Below are 13714 nucleotides of genomic sequence, written 5' to 3' on the forward strand. Positions count from 1 at the left end.
GGGGGTGGGCAGCACCAACCTTCCCAAGGACGGTTTCACCAGGCCCTGTGATATCCTATTTAATCTTCACCCCAGAAAGGCTCTGCATCACCCCAAAGTGGCAGTGCTGGGCTGCAAGATAGCCTGAGAACAAAGATTCCATCAGGAACCCCACGCATCCCTGCCCGGCCTTGGCTAAGCGCTGGCCTTCTCAGCCAGGCCTCTGAAAGGTCTCAGCTAGATGTCTGTATTTTGCAGAAGGCATAATTAGGAGACATTCAACGACACCGAGGCGTTCCGTTGCGACATGGGTTAGGCTGCGTGCTCTCCAGTCCACTCAGACAACGGCATCCTCTTCAGATCTCCTGCCACGTGATCCGGTCCACAGCGAGTCACACCTGCTGTCACTTTCTCTAGTGAAATCGAGAGGCAGTCAGGAGCTTTCTATTCCCGCCTAAAACCAGCAGACAGACACGACACGTCGTCGCCTCGGCGGGCAGACCTGCTTGCTGTCTTCATTTCGTGGGAGATGGGCCGACCCCATTGACCCGGGGCTTCCTCTCGGGAGAAGTGCCACGCGGGAACCAACACCCGGGCTTGCCAGGACCCACGACGCGCTCTCGCCAAAGCGGCATTCCGGCACCTCCTCGAGCTGGCCCACCGCCTCCAAGCTTTCCGGTCTCCTAGCAACACCGAAGCTGGCCCACACGTGAGGAATCCTGGGCAGTGTAGTACCTTCCCTCCCTCCTTAGCCCGATCAAGGCTAAGACTAAGAGAGCTAGGACCGAGGCGCCCGGCCTAGACTATCCTTCCCAAGTTGCTCCGCGCGCGCCTCCAACGGCCTCGCGAGAACTCTCTGTCGGAGCCCACCCGGCAAAAGTGAGCTCTCGCGAGGACCGCCGGGAGGTGTAGTTTTTGCCTGGAAGTCTCGCACCCCAGCAACCTGGATGCGGCAGCAGAGAGACTACAAGTCCCAGGGGGCACGGCGCGACCGCCTGGAGGGCGGGGGGTACGAAAGAGGAACCCAAAGGGCGCGGGGGTGAGTGAGGGGCTGGGGGCGGACTGGGGGCGGGCTGGGGGCGGGCGAGGGGCAGGGCCGTGGGGCAGACGGAGGCGGGAGCTGGAGCGGCCCTAGGGGCGCAGACGCCGGGGTGGGGCCGCCGCGGTGAGGGAGCGGGGTCGCAGAGGCCGGACAAAGGACCTCCCTGGGCGTCGTGGCCGAGAGCCCCCGTACCGGGCCTGGCTCCCCGAGCCCCGCGGGGCTCCATGGCGTCCGGCCGCGCTGGACCGTCCGGAAGCTGATGGGCCAGTACCCGGAGGTTTCCGCGTGGATCGCCCTGACAGAGCCCAGCTTTAGCCGCAGCGCAGGTTCCCTCGCGGTTGAGCGTTGTCAGCGTCACGCTCTGGTAGACGTTTCAGTTCCGGGGTGGTTGGGGACTAGGTGGTCGGAATGGTTTTTGCAGCATTTCAAAGAACAAATGCAACTTCTGCCCCACAATCTGCTTCGCCGCCTTGTCCTATTGAACGCGTGCTGGCCTTGCTCTGTGTCGCTCCTGCGTCCGGAGAAGGCAGCCTTGGTCCGTCGTTGCCCCCAGTCCCCGCGCCGGCTCTCTTGGGGGCCAGTCAAGGGTCTGCATGGCCAGGGGTTTTCAGGAGCGTGGACAGAAGCAGAGTCTGTATTGTGCAGACAGAGTATAACTCTGATCACCACCTTGGAAGTTGACATCAGTTTGCTAAAACCTGTCTAACGATTTATTTCAGGGTGTGCAGGCCTGATTAGTTAGAAATGAACATCTCAGGCTCCGAATCACATGGGCGGTCAAGTCCTAGTGTTTCAGTGTTAGGAGCTTTGTTTGCAGTGGTCTCACTCTGTATCCGTTGTCCCCTCAGAAGTTTATCTGTTTTATTATGGTCCTGCGTCACGGTTTTAGAAACTGACCTTAGTCACCCCAGTTATGCCTCTCACTTTTCTGTGAAGAAAGTGGGGTGAGCAGCAAGACCTGTGAGACTGAGAGTCCCTAACTGGCTGGGGTCCACCCCAGAGACCCCCTTGCCACCTAACAGGTCAGTGTCGGAGTGGAGACGCTCGAGACTGGAATTAGGGTTTTACTAGGACAGAACAAGGCGACAGATGGCCAAATTCCGACTGAGCTCATGTACAGGGTTCAGGGATGGTTCATCCTGACCCGCTTCTGCTCAGTCCTTCCTCTGGCAAGCTATTAGGGGGAGGGAGCCATCCAGAGCCCAGACCAAATGCGTTCACCATAACCCCTACATCCCCCCTGCTGATGGGGGGCTCCCTATGGGAAGTTTAGTCAGACCGAGCGCCAGAGGCTGAAGCCCTCGCCTGTTTTGGCTGCACAGTTGACCGGTAGTGGGCCTTACCTGGCACCTTAATTTGCAGGTCTTGGACCGGCGGAACTCAGGCCTGAGTGCTGAGTTGTGAGGAGCTGGATGTCTGCAGCTTGTGTCCTGGAGGGCCAGGTCAGGGTCCTCCGCCCCTGCCTGGTGGCCGCACAGCGCCCCTCTCTGTTGCAGACCCTGTGCTCTGGGACATGGCGCTCCAGCGCGCTGTCCTCCTGGCCGGCCTTCTGGTGGAAGTTGCCAGCAAATCTTCAGAAAGTGTGGTAGGTGCCCTGTTGCGCGACCTGGGTGCCTTACTGGTCCTACTTCATGGAAGTGGGGGCCCTTCAGTCAGGACGTCTCACCCTTCAACCTCTAGAGGTCCTGCATAAGCTGCACGCTGCAGGGTCTGGAAACTGACTGTTGTTTCCTCTCTAGGGCCAGCAGTCTGAGTGTTGTGTGGACGTGGTAGACATCAATACCACCTGCCCAGGCACAAGCCTCTGTGGCCCAGGTGAGCACTGTGGTATGAGCTGACTGAGGCCAACCTTGGTGGCCAGCACTGTTGAGCTCACCCTGCCCGGTGAGGACACGACACACACGGACCTCTCGGGGAGGACACTGGAGGGGGTCCAGGAGGGGTGGGGCCACATGCAAGTCTCTATCTCTGCCAGGCTGCCACTTCCTGATTTGTGTAGGCAGAACCCTGTGAGGGGACTGACTCTGAGCAGTGGGAGGTATAGGGAAGCAAGGTGCTAGCTCTGCTCCCAAGGAGTCCCAGCTGGGCCTGAAGACTAGACTGACATGAGAGATTAACAGGAGAAGCACGCAGACACATGTGTATAGGTGTGCTTGACCCAGAGCCCTTGTGAGGAAATAGAGGGATCAGAACTCCCTTCTTGCACCAGCTGTGTTTTTAAGTGTCTTGAGCTAACGATTTTTATAATAAAGAGGCACGTTTTAGGGTGACATATTCTGGCTTCCTTCCATCCCTCTTTTTTTTTTTTTTTTTACAGAAACAGAGGGGGCGGGGTATAGATAGGGACAGACAGGAATGGAGAGAGATGAGAAGCATCAATCATCAGGGTTTTTTTGTTTTGTTTTTTTAATCATCAGTTTTTTATTGCAACACCTTAGTTGTTCATTGATTGCTTTCTCATATGTGCCTTGACCGTGGGCCTTCAGTAGACGAAGTAACCCCTTGTTTGAGCCAGTGACAAGCCAGATGAGCCCACACTCAAGCTAGCGACCTCGGGGTCTTGAACCTGGGTCCTCTGCATCCCAGTCCATGCTCTATCCACTGCCACCGCCTGGTCAGGCTCCATCCCTCCTTTGTTTTGTTTTGTTGTATTTTTCCGAAGCTGGAAACAGGGAGGCAGTCAGACAGACTCCTGCATGTGCCCGACCGGGATCCACCCGGCATGCCCACCAGGGGGCGATGCTCTGCCTCAATCACAGCCATTCTAGCGCCTGAGGCAGAGGCCACAGAGCCATCCTCAGCGCCCCGGCAAACTTTGCTCCAATGGAGCCTTGGCTACGGGAAGGGAAGAGAGAGACAGAGAGGAAGGAGAGGGGGAGGGGTGGAGAAGCAGATGGGTGTTTCTCCTGTGTGCCCTGGCCGGGAATTGAACCCGGGACTCCTGCACGCCAGGCTGACGCTCTACCATTGAGCCAACTGGCCAGGGCCCATCCCTCCTTTGAAACTCTACCTTCACAACTCTACCTCAGTAGCCGTAGAGGCACAAGCAGACAGGAGCCAACCTGAGTGCACTGTCCCACACACTGAGTCACCTTGATCAGTGGACAGCGGTGTCTTGTGTGGGGAGGCAGTGTTGCAGGTGGGCTCCCACCACAGTTAGGCCTCTGCATGGAGGAGCAATTAGGTAGTGACACTTCTTTGGAAATAAAAAACCCAAAGGTTGAGGGTTGAAACCATTACAAACCCAGTGTTTGAGTCCAGAGAGCAGTCAGCTGAGAAAATTTCTAGATGTTGGGCTTAAAGCACCTTTAGATGGAGTGAGGACAACAGTGGCAATCTTTGATGACTTTCCTGGTTAGCAGCTTGAATGTCTGGTGGTGGCATTGGGGGTCCTTGTGACCTGTCTGAGTGACGCACATGGCAGCAGGCACAAAGGTTGTCCACACATGACCTGTTGAGGTGATTTCAGTTTGTAGAGCTTCAGGCAAAGGGCAGCTTTTTAGTTCATAGTGATCCCTAGTCAGTGGGTAGGAGAGAATGGGAAACATCATTGTGGAGGGTTGTAGGCAGGTATCGGGTAGACTAGAAGAGATCTATCCAGGTACAGTTCACAGGCAGATGAACCTATGCTGTGAGCCGACCAGAAGCCCACATCCACAGGAGTGCATTATAGTTTTCTACTGAAGCGTAATTTTTCTCTGTGGTCACCCATCCGCTACCAAAGATAATCACAGTAAGACTAATTTGCTCTTAAAATAAACCTAGTCTCACTCACTGGGCCAATTATTTACGTAAGCTCAACCAGAGTTGTGATGACACATAGTCTCCTTATGTCTGTTTGGCTGGACCTCTTCACAGAGAATCTCAGATTGGACTTTTAAAAGCCCGACTTTGCCAGCAATATCCGTAGATCTGGGTGAATTATCTGTCCTCAGGTCCCCAAATATCTGGAGGTTCCTGATCCTGCTAGGAAGTAACCATCTTTACCTAGCGTAGAAAGGTGCCAGGTGGTTTTCAAAGGGCTTGATGGGCTCCAGAGTCCATCCTAGCTCCTTAAATGTTTCTGGTTACAGGTCCTGGCTCTCCCTCTGGCCATGCCTTGTCCCTGCACACAGCACAGCTGGGGCTTCTTGAGAGAGTCACTGTATTGGTTCCTAGGCCTCCTGGAGCCAGCCTTGGAATAGATACCGTGTGCCTCCTTGCAGCCCGCCCCTCCCAAGAAACACCAAGGGAAGGACCAAACCTCCATACTTTAGAAGAGAAACCCTGTTTCACAAGAAACAAAAGCCAGGTTCCAGGTCGGATCCTACCTGGCCCAGCTGGTCACAGCTATGCCCATATCATTCTTTGGGCCTGTCACTGCTTGGTATCACAGCAGAAAGGCCTCCCTCTCACACTGACCAGTCTGTGTAAATTAAACATCTGTGAAGTTCACTGTGAGGGGCCTGCAACCTGTGGCTTATCTCCGGACATGGCCCATGGCCAGTGCTGGCATTCAGTACTTGTCATTAGTATCAGATGAGCCTCTCATCTGCTCAGCCTCTGCGCTAAATGTTGTGAATGTTAAGAAATAATAATGGTGCAGGACAAACTTCCTGCCCTTAAAGAGTGCAGATGGCAAGATGGACTGCCCATCAGCCACTGGCTGAGGTGCAGCTTCATTGTGGGAGGGAAATGTGGTTTGAGTATTCTGGGACCTCAGGCAAGGGTTAGGAGCTCCAGAGCAAAGGTCACACCTGGCTGAGTGAGGGGTACAGCCATTCAGGCCCTGGTGGAGTTGGCAGGAGGCCCCAGAAGTCAAGGCTGTGGTGGCGGGGGCCCTGTTCAGAGTGCTAGGCCACACAGCCCCCGTCCGCTTCAGATCGCTGTTCTGGACTCTTTGAGGCCATCCCAACTTCCAGAACGGGTTCATGAGTGTTCTGGAGCAAACACTGCTTTATAAACTGAACGTATAGATGGCCTGTCAGCAGCTAGCGAGCTGACTGTCGGCCTCTTGCTGCTTCCGCCGGCACAGGCTGCATCAGGCACTGGAATGAGGACGGGAGCGTCATCTGCGTCCAGTGCAGGAATGGAACCTACAACAGCTCCGAGTGCAGAAGCCGTAGGTCATCTGTCCACCCATACCCCCATCCCATGCCCACCAAGCCCGCTTCTCACTGAGACCACATCCCCAGGTTCTGGATGAATGGGTGGGAGTCACCTTTCTTGTCCCCAGAGCAGCGGGAGAGGGGGGAGGCACCTCACCCCGAACCTCCCTCTCTCCCTGAGTCTCTTTTCTGGTCAGGACAGCTGTGGGCTGAGAGCTGCTTTGCCTCCACTGTCATCCCCTCTCGTTTCCTGCCCGTGACTCCTCTGTGGGCTGTGTCTCTGGCTTCCTGGGGGTCCTTGCGGGGTCCCAATGCGAGGTCCAGCACTGACAGGTGTGCTCCCCACAGTCGCTGGGCAGGGCGTGCAGTCCCCTGTGAACAGGAGCACAGAGACACCTGGGCGGCCAAATCTCGGTAAGTGTCCTGGCGCATCAAACCAGAGCAGGGCCTCTGTGCAGGTCTTAGGGGAGGGGGCGTCCTCGGGGCTGTCCCCAGTGTGGACAAAACCATGGTGCTGGCCGCAGCAGGGCTGTGTCCACTTCAGAATCAGACCACCCCAGCCATGAGCTTGCATGGGGAGCAGGACCCCTGTGGCTGTGGGCAGTTAGCAGGGGCCCTGCCATGTGCCTCCAGGTGGTCGCAGTAGGTGAGAGCCCTCATGGCTGTGAGTCGTAACAATCACCTCATTCCTAGCCCAGCAAGCCCCTCAGTCCATGGGGACTCAGGACATAGGGTTTTCCAGAGAGCCCCGTCCCCCGTGGCTCTTCTAGGAAATGAGGCTCGGAGGCGACTGCAGACACTGCACACCAGACCAGTGCCCCTCACTTCCTGGTCCCCAGGCACAGGCACAGGACCCACTTCCTGGACACTCCATCCCCAGCCTGCTCCTGCTGCCAGGCATCGGTGCTTCCTGAAGTGCCCACTGGGGCCACTGCAGCCAGGGAGTGATGGTGCCTGGGTTATGCTGGGGTCCCTGAGACGCTGCTCTTGAGGTACCTGGGCTGAGGGCTCAGGCTTTTCACATGCATCTCAAGACCAGAAGGAAGTGGCCCTGTGCTGACCTGGATCATGGTGGCCAATGACATGGAGCAGCCGCATTAGGGCGGGGTCAGCTCACACAGCCTGCCCTCCCGCCACTGGGGCCGGGCAGGCAGCAGGGGTGGAGAGCATGCAGGAAGAAGGCCCATGAGTCTGGTCCACTGCTGCAGATTGGGGCAGATGCACTGCCAACAGCTGGGACTCATCCCTCCTCCAGTTTGTCTTGGGGTCAGAAAGTCACCCCCACAGCTGGCCTTCGCTGCTCAGCCTGTGGCCACTGCCTGGGGCCCAGGTGTGTGCAGGAAGGGCTGAAGCACTGTCCTTGCCCACAGGGGGCCCGCGAGTGGCAGCCTCCCTCTTCCTGGGGACCTTCTTCATCAGCTCCGGCCTCATCCTCGCTGTGGCCAGTTTCTTCTACCTCAAGCGTGCCAGTAAATTGCCCAGGCTCTGCTACGGAAGAAACAAAGGTATTTCCTCCTGCCACCACGGTGAGACCCTACCCAGCCAGAGGTTCCTGACCAGCAGCGCCCACATGAGGCCGTGGGTGCTGCCTGGGGACACAGAAGTGGGGCTGTGCTGGTGTCCAGCCATGAAGCCTTGAGAACAGCAGGGGGCACTGGGATGAGAGGGGCTGTCACTTGCTAGGGGTGCTCAACACAGATGTTGTGGGGTCTCAGTGGAAAGAACATTGGTATGACTCCACACCCTGGGCCATCACAATGGTGTCCTGGTCTCGGAGCCACCTGCCGGCCACTCCCCCTCTGGCCACGTCCTCTCCCCAACCTACTGGAGTTGGGAACGGCCAGGCTGGTGTGAAGGCGGTGGGCCTCTGGGCCACCCAGCTTACCCTGGGCCTGGACGCCGGCCCAGCCTCCTCCTGAGGACATGGGTGTCACTCCTGCTGTGCCCTTCAGAGTGCCAGGCAGGTGGGCCGCCCAGGCTGAGGTGGCTGCATGGCCTCCGGGTGATACCTGTTCTTCCCCGCAGCCCCGGCCCTGCAGCCTGGCGAAGCTGTAAGTAACCCGGTGGGCTGAGTGCCTTCGTGCCCTGTGCCCTGTGTCCGCGCCTCTGTGAGGCATCCATGGTCTCACTGTCCCTCTCTCCTTTTCAAGGCCGCGATGATTCCACCGCCGCAGTCCTCAGGTATGTTAGCTCTTAGTGTCCTTTGTCTCTCAGGGCCCCTTGTCTCTGGGCAAGAATTTCAGAATGCCAGAACTGTCTGCAGGATCAGGGGGCCACAGCAGGGATGGCCAAGGACTCGGCTTGGTGGCTGGCATCTGGCCCCACATCCCCCACCCCTGGCTGCTTGGGACACCGGCCAAGACCTCCTTATCAGCCACAGCATTCATGCCATTTCCAATTCATTTGTGAAATGCTGAGTTTGTCGGAAGAGGAGGAGGATCCCCAGTATGGGGTCTCAGGTCAACCTTGCCACCCTCGCTTGGCCCTTTGCCAAGTCCCTGCTCTACCTGAGCAGTAGGCGCCAGGAGCAGGTCAGCCAAGAATGGGCCTTCCATGGCCCCTATTGAGGGCTGGTGCTTTAATTTCACTGGGTCAGGCGTATCCTGCCTCAGCCGGCTCTGGGTGTGCCAGGAGCACACACACAGGTCATCCAGCTGCAGGCCACCTGCATTATCTGACCACCCAGCCCCTGTTCTCACCGCTGTGCAGGGGACTAAAGTGGGGGCAGGAGAGGATGTCCCTCTTCTTTGGGGGACAGAGAAGTCACTTTGTCAAGGCGAGATCGGCCTTGTTACCTGAAACACTTGAGTGCAATTTCTCTAAAGCAGCCTGCTAGAGCCTCTTGTGTGTCCCGGTCTCCTCTGTGTGTCTTCTAAGGCCGCCACAGCAAACGGCCCTACGCTGGGCAGGCTGAACCCACAGAAATGCATTCTCCCACAGTCCAGAGGGTGTGGGGTGGGGTGGGGTGGGGCGCCCCCTCCAGAAGCCCTAAGGGAGGGTCTTCCTGCCTCTCCCGGCCTCCATGGCTCCAGCTGTCCCTGGGCTTGTGGCCACATCCTTCCAGCCTCTGTCCCCATCTCCACACGGCTCCTCCCCTCTGTGTCTCCTCATCTGAGGACATAAGTTCCTCTTATGAGGACTCTGGTCGCTGGATTTAGGGTCCCCCAGAGAACGCAGGAGGATATCACATCACAATTTTTAATTTAATCACATCTGCAAAGATCCTTTTCCCAAGTAAAGTCACATCCGCAGGTGCCAGGGTTTAGAATGTGGACACATTGGGGGCCACCATCCAACCCAACAATGCATCATGTGCCTGTGGTTCTGTGTTACAGGTGTGGCAGGCCCTGCCCAGGCCAAGGGGCTCAGGGCACAGGGCTCAGCTTCTGTTGACAATAGAAGCTCTCTGCTGCAGTGACCCTGTTCACTGCGGCTGGGGGACGGAGGGGGCCTGATTGGGGTCTGCCCCCCATGGCTGCTCCACAGCGACTCACTGCCATCTGAGGCCCTGCACTGACTCCACTTGTCTCCCACCCTGTTTTAGTGCGGAAGCCACGCTATGTCAGGCGGGAGAGGCCCTTGGACAGGGACACAGGCCCCACTGCTGTCTCAGTGGAGGCCCGGGTTAGCAACGTCTGACCCAGAGGCTCACCTGCAACTCTGCACACCGCCTTGGACGGAGCCCCGCACACAAGGGCAGGTTCTGCCCAGTGAGGCCATCGGACAGGCCTGGACTCGCCCTGGCTCAGCCCTTCGCCTCCCAGCAGCAGGTGCTGAGTGGGAACTGGCTGGCTTCCTGGAGGTGCTGCGTCCCTGCCCACAGCTGCTCAGCGTAACTGACCAGAAGCAGGCGTCGCTGAGACGGGCTGGAGCGAGGCTGTGAGGGTCTGGACCCCTCGGGAGAAACAGTGAGGGACCGCTGGGCTGCTCCATGCCCACAGCGCTGGCCCGGCTACTTGCCCTTGGGAGCCCAGCAAGCAGAAACCCTGCTAAGCGCAGTGAGGCCGAGGCCTTTGGGTGTTCCAGCTGTTGTCCAGACGGGGAGGGGGACAGGGACATGGAACCTACCCTTGAGGCCACAGCACCTGCAGGGCTGTTCTGCTGTGGCCAAGACCCCTGAACCATGACCACTCCAGGAGCTGCAGAAATGAGTTCCTGGTTTCCTATTGACTTTTGTCTGCAGAAATTCATTTTGTAGAAGTCTGAGAGGCACTGTTGTCCTCACCTGCACCCCACAGCCTGGGCCCCACACACTGTGGGCTCTGTCTACCCAGGACGTACACTGCCTGCAGCTGCTGGACGTGGAGGCTGGTCCCCACAGGGATGCTTCCAGCAAGGGTCCTGTTACCTGGGTGCGGCCTGGATAGTCTGGTCCTGCCTGACCTGCGAGAGGATGGGCTCCTGTGGAGACAGCAGCTCGTGCCCACCTCCTCACACTGGGCTCAGCGCTGTCTGTCCTTCCCAGACCCTCAGCTGGAACCCACACTTCTCCTTCAGTGTCGGGTCCACGTCTGCGGGGCCAGAGGTGGGGCCTTCATGGCCAGCCTCCTGTGCCCTTTGGGATGGCAGTGCCGTCTCAGGGTTCCAGTTCATAGAGTCGAGCTCATCATCCCTCCGGCAGCTGCAAGTGGGAAGCCAGCTCACAACCAGTGTCCAATAAACCATTCAGGGCTTTCTCTCCTCGTCTTCACCGTGCCAGGCTTTGTCTGGTCCAAAGTAAGGTGAAGCCCCACCGTCCAGAGCCACTGCCCCTCTCTGGGGAAGGAGGGTGGAGAGGCCTCAGTGAGGACCAGGCCCCCGCCTGAGAGTCCGAGCCTTGGCCAGAGCAGGTTCCCACAATGTTACTCCTGGGAGAAGGGGGCTTGTCTGCAGCTGCCTCACGCAAGGAGGACAACGTGCTTCACAGCCTGTCGAAGCCTGAGATGGGAAAAGTGTGGCTGCTTCCTAGAAGGGCTTTTCTGTAAAATGAGCAGACCCAGGGTGGAGCATGGCGGTCACAGTGACCACAGGCCCCTGCACAGACGGACCCCCAGGAGGAAGTGACAAAGGGGCACACTTCCAGCTAAGGGTCTGGCGATCATGGGGACATTTGTGGACTTGTAGTGGGTAGATTAGCCACAGTGGGCTCAGGGCTTCCTCCTGGTAGCAGGACCGCCTGCCCTGGCAGCAGGGAGCCTCTCCCAGTCCTGGCTGTGGCTGCTGTTGCCTTGAGGGTGTGTCCTTAGACACCTGTGCAACTTTCCCTGGGAATGCCAGGTCTGAGGTTTATGGCCATCGGGCACCTAGGGGAGAGTCTGCTCTGCCCTGGGCCTGGGGCCCTGCTGGGCTGGGGAGGGCAGGGAACTGCACAGCCAGAAGGCTGCAGGAAGCTCCCTGGGGCTCAGCCCTTTGTTCCGGGAACAGCAGCATGGGGAACTACCTGCCCTGCCTGTGGCTAACAGCTTCCTCAGGGCTAGGCCCTGGCAGGGAGGGTGGCTGCCCACCTGTCCCTGAATTGGTGTCTGTGGCAGGAGGGGTACCTGGCCAGACTGAATCAGTGATAGGGTGGGACCCTAGTGCGAATATTGGTGGAGATAGGAAGGGAGGGGCATTGGCTGGAGATCCTGGGGTGCTGAGGAGAGGAGCACAGTGGGTCCGATCCAGGCTTTTCCACTTCATGGGTCGTGCCCCTGTGGGCACGGCTAGTCTCTCCTCAGACCCCTTTGCATGAGGAAAAGGGACATGGATAGATGTGGGGAGACCAGGGTCAGGTCCCCAGTGGCTTCAGGGACCACAGGGAAGGGAAAGGACACCTCACAGCCAGCTTGTGCATGGCCCCCGAAGCCAGGGGAGCCTTCCAGCCTCTAAGGCAAGGGGAACACATCAGGCTTACGTCCTCTCCCATGCTGGCACCAAGCCAGGATTCTAACGTGGGGGACAAAACAGGAAACAGCCGTGTTTGACCAGGGCAGCAAGTCTGGCCAGTCAGGCACAGAATGGGGTCCCTCCCCAGTTGTCCCCACCTCTGAGGGCTCCCACCCTCGCCATCTCCTCCCATCATGAAATCCAGGGTCACTTCAGCCAGCTCACCCTCCCCCAGCCCCACACTCTGGGCACCCTTCCCTGATCTTGGAGGCCTGTGTGGCCTGGCCCTGTGGACCCTCAGCCACGCTGGCCTCTCCTCTGCTGCTGGCACCCCTGGGCCTAGATGCTATGTCTCAGGTCCCCAGATTGTAGGGCTAGGATTGCTGAACTCACCAGCTCTGTGACCCCAGGCATCCAGGCCAGAAAGCAGGTGGTAGGAATGCCCAAGATGCAGGTAGGGCCTCTGGCAGGGGCTGGTAATCTGCAGTAAGAACCCTGCACAGCCCCCTCCCCAGTTTTCTCCATCCCTAGCCCCTCACCAAGCCCTTACCTGGACTCCGGGCCCTCACATAAGAGGCCAATGTGTAGGGTCATCAGTTCAGACCAAAGCAGGTAGGGAACCATGTCAACTACTACAGAGGTCTGTGGAGGCTGGTGAGCATGGTTTGGGGGGGTGCAGCCCTGGGGTCACAGCTGTAGTTCATTCATTCCTTCATCCACTCAGCACTAGGAGAAGCCCTGAGAGCCTACAAAGCAGAGGTCGGAGGTAGGACAAACCTACAGCAGCTTTGGGAGGTGGGTGCACAGGGCGGGACAGAGCAGGTCCTGAGGAGGTGATGGAAGGGCAGATGCCCTGGCCAGCGGCCTGGACATGGCCCCAGAAAGAGCCAGCCCATAGCAAGGTGAGGGACGGGCGTCCAGCCTGAGCTTCAGGGACCTAGCTCACTGCTGGGTCCACCTTACGTGCCAGCAGAGTCACCTTGTCCAGAGCCCAGCACAGGCGGTGGGGTGGAGGCTGAACCCAGCTGTATGGACCACCCTGCTTCTCCTGGCACTGGCCTGGGGGAAAAACCAGTTTCTGTCCATGTTGGGACACCAGGACCTCACATACCTGGTTTCATGGGAGGAACTGCAGCCCCTCCGTGTCCCAGAGCCTCAGGATCAGTGTCCCTGGCTGGTGGCGATGGGACAGCAGAGCCGTCTGCAAGTCAGCCAGCACTGGGCAAGAGCGGGGTCCACCCACCCTTGGACCCAGGCATTGGGCCCCAGATGAGCCCTTCAGGGCCTCTCCCCCCCTGGCCATTTCCTGTGCTGGGCAGCACTCAGGGAGTCATAGCCAGTTCTGTCCCAGTCCTGGGGGTGGGGAACCATGCCAGGGTGGGCCTTGGGGCACATCTGTGTCAGCTCAGGTTCCCAGGCACCCTGAGGGCTCAGGGCCCAAACATCTAAGAGCCACGACTGGACAGGGGTGTCACTGAGAGCCTTGTCCTCGCCTCAGTCCAGTGAGTCCCAGGGCTATGGGGCTGCACACCGGCAGCCATGCTCCCCTCACATACGTGCACGCAGCTGCACACGCAGGGATGTGTGCTGTCACACTCTCAGCCAAGTTAACTGCTGGTGCACACATGCCCACCCACCCTCACAGAGGACACATGCAGCCCACACACTTACAGGCACAACTGCTCTTTTGCTGGCTGGAGAGTGAACAAGTGTGGGAACCAGCTGAGCTGACTGGGCCCCAGCACCAGGGTCTGGTCCTGCT

General features: G+C 58.5%; 1 protein-coding gene across 3 annotated transcripts; it reads left to right on the forward strand.

Annotated features, from left to right (window-relative positions):
* Window positions 1–1074: 1074 nt before the first annotated feature.
* C3H1orf159 (chromosome 3 C1orf159 homolog) lies at window positions 1075–10786 on the forward strand. 3 transcript variants are annotated; one of them, XM_066270748.1, is made up of 9 exons: window positions 1075–1385; window positions 2384–2606; window positions 2761–2836; window positions 6036–6122; window positions 6457–6522; window positions 7479–7613; window positions 8134–8159; window positions 8259–8289; window positions 9653–10786. In XM_066270748.1, exons 2-9 carry the CDS (start codon window positions 2535–2537, stop codon window positions 9745–9747), a joined length of 588 nt encoding a protein of 195 aa, XP_066126845.1. In that variant the 5' UTR covers window positions 1075–1385; window positions 2384–2534; the 3' UTR covers window positions 9748–10786. The 3 variants fall into 3 exon arrangements, with proteins under 3 accessions (XP_066126845.1, XP_066126846.1, XP_066126847.1); XM_066270749.1 differs by lacking the exon at window positions 8134–8159; XM_066270750.1 differs by lacking the exons at window positions 8134–8159; window positions 9653–10786 and adding an exon at window positions 9444–9642.
* Window positions 10787–13714: the final 2928 nt, after the last annotated feature.

This window comes from Saccopteryx bilineata, chromosome 3, assembly GCF_036850765.1.
Source record: "Saccopteryx bilineata isolate mSacBil1 chromosome 3, mSacBil1_pri_phased_curated, whole genome shotgun sequence".
Lineage (NCBI taxonomy): Eukaryota > Metazoa > Chordata > Mammalia > Chiroptera > Emballonuridae > Saccopteryx > Saccopteryx bilineata.

Coding starts and splice junctions, on each gene's coding strand:
- C3H1orf159 (XM_066270748.1), top strand. CDS start 2,535: ATGGCGCTCCAGCGCGCTGTCCTCCTGGCCGGCCTTCTGGTGGAAGTT. Junction 7,614..8,133: donor CTGCTACGGAAGAAACAAAG/GTATTTCCTCCT, acceptor TCTTCCCCGCAG/CCCCGGCCCTGCAGCCTGGC. Junction 8,160..8,258: donor CCCTGCAGCCTGGCGAAGCT/GTAAGTAACCCG, acceptor CTCCTTTTCAAG/GCCGCGATGATTCCACCGCC.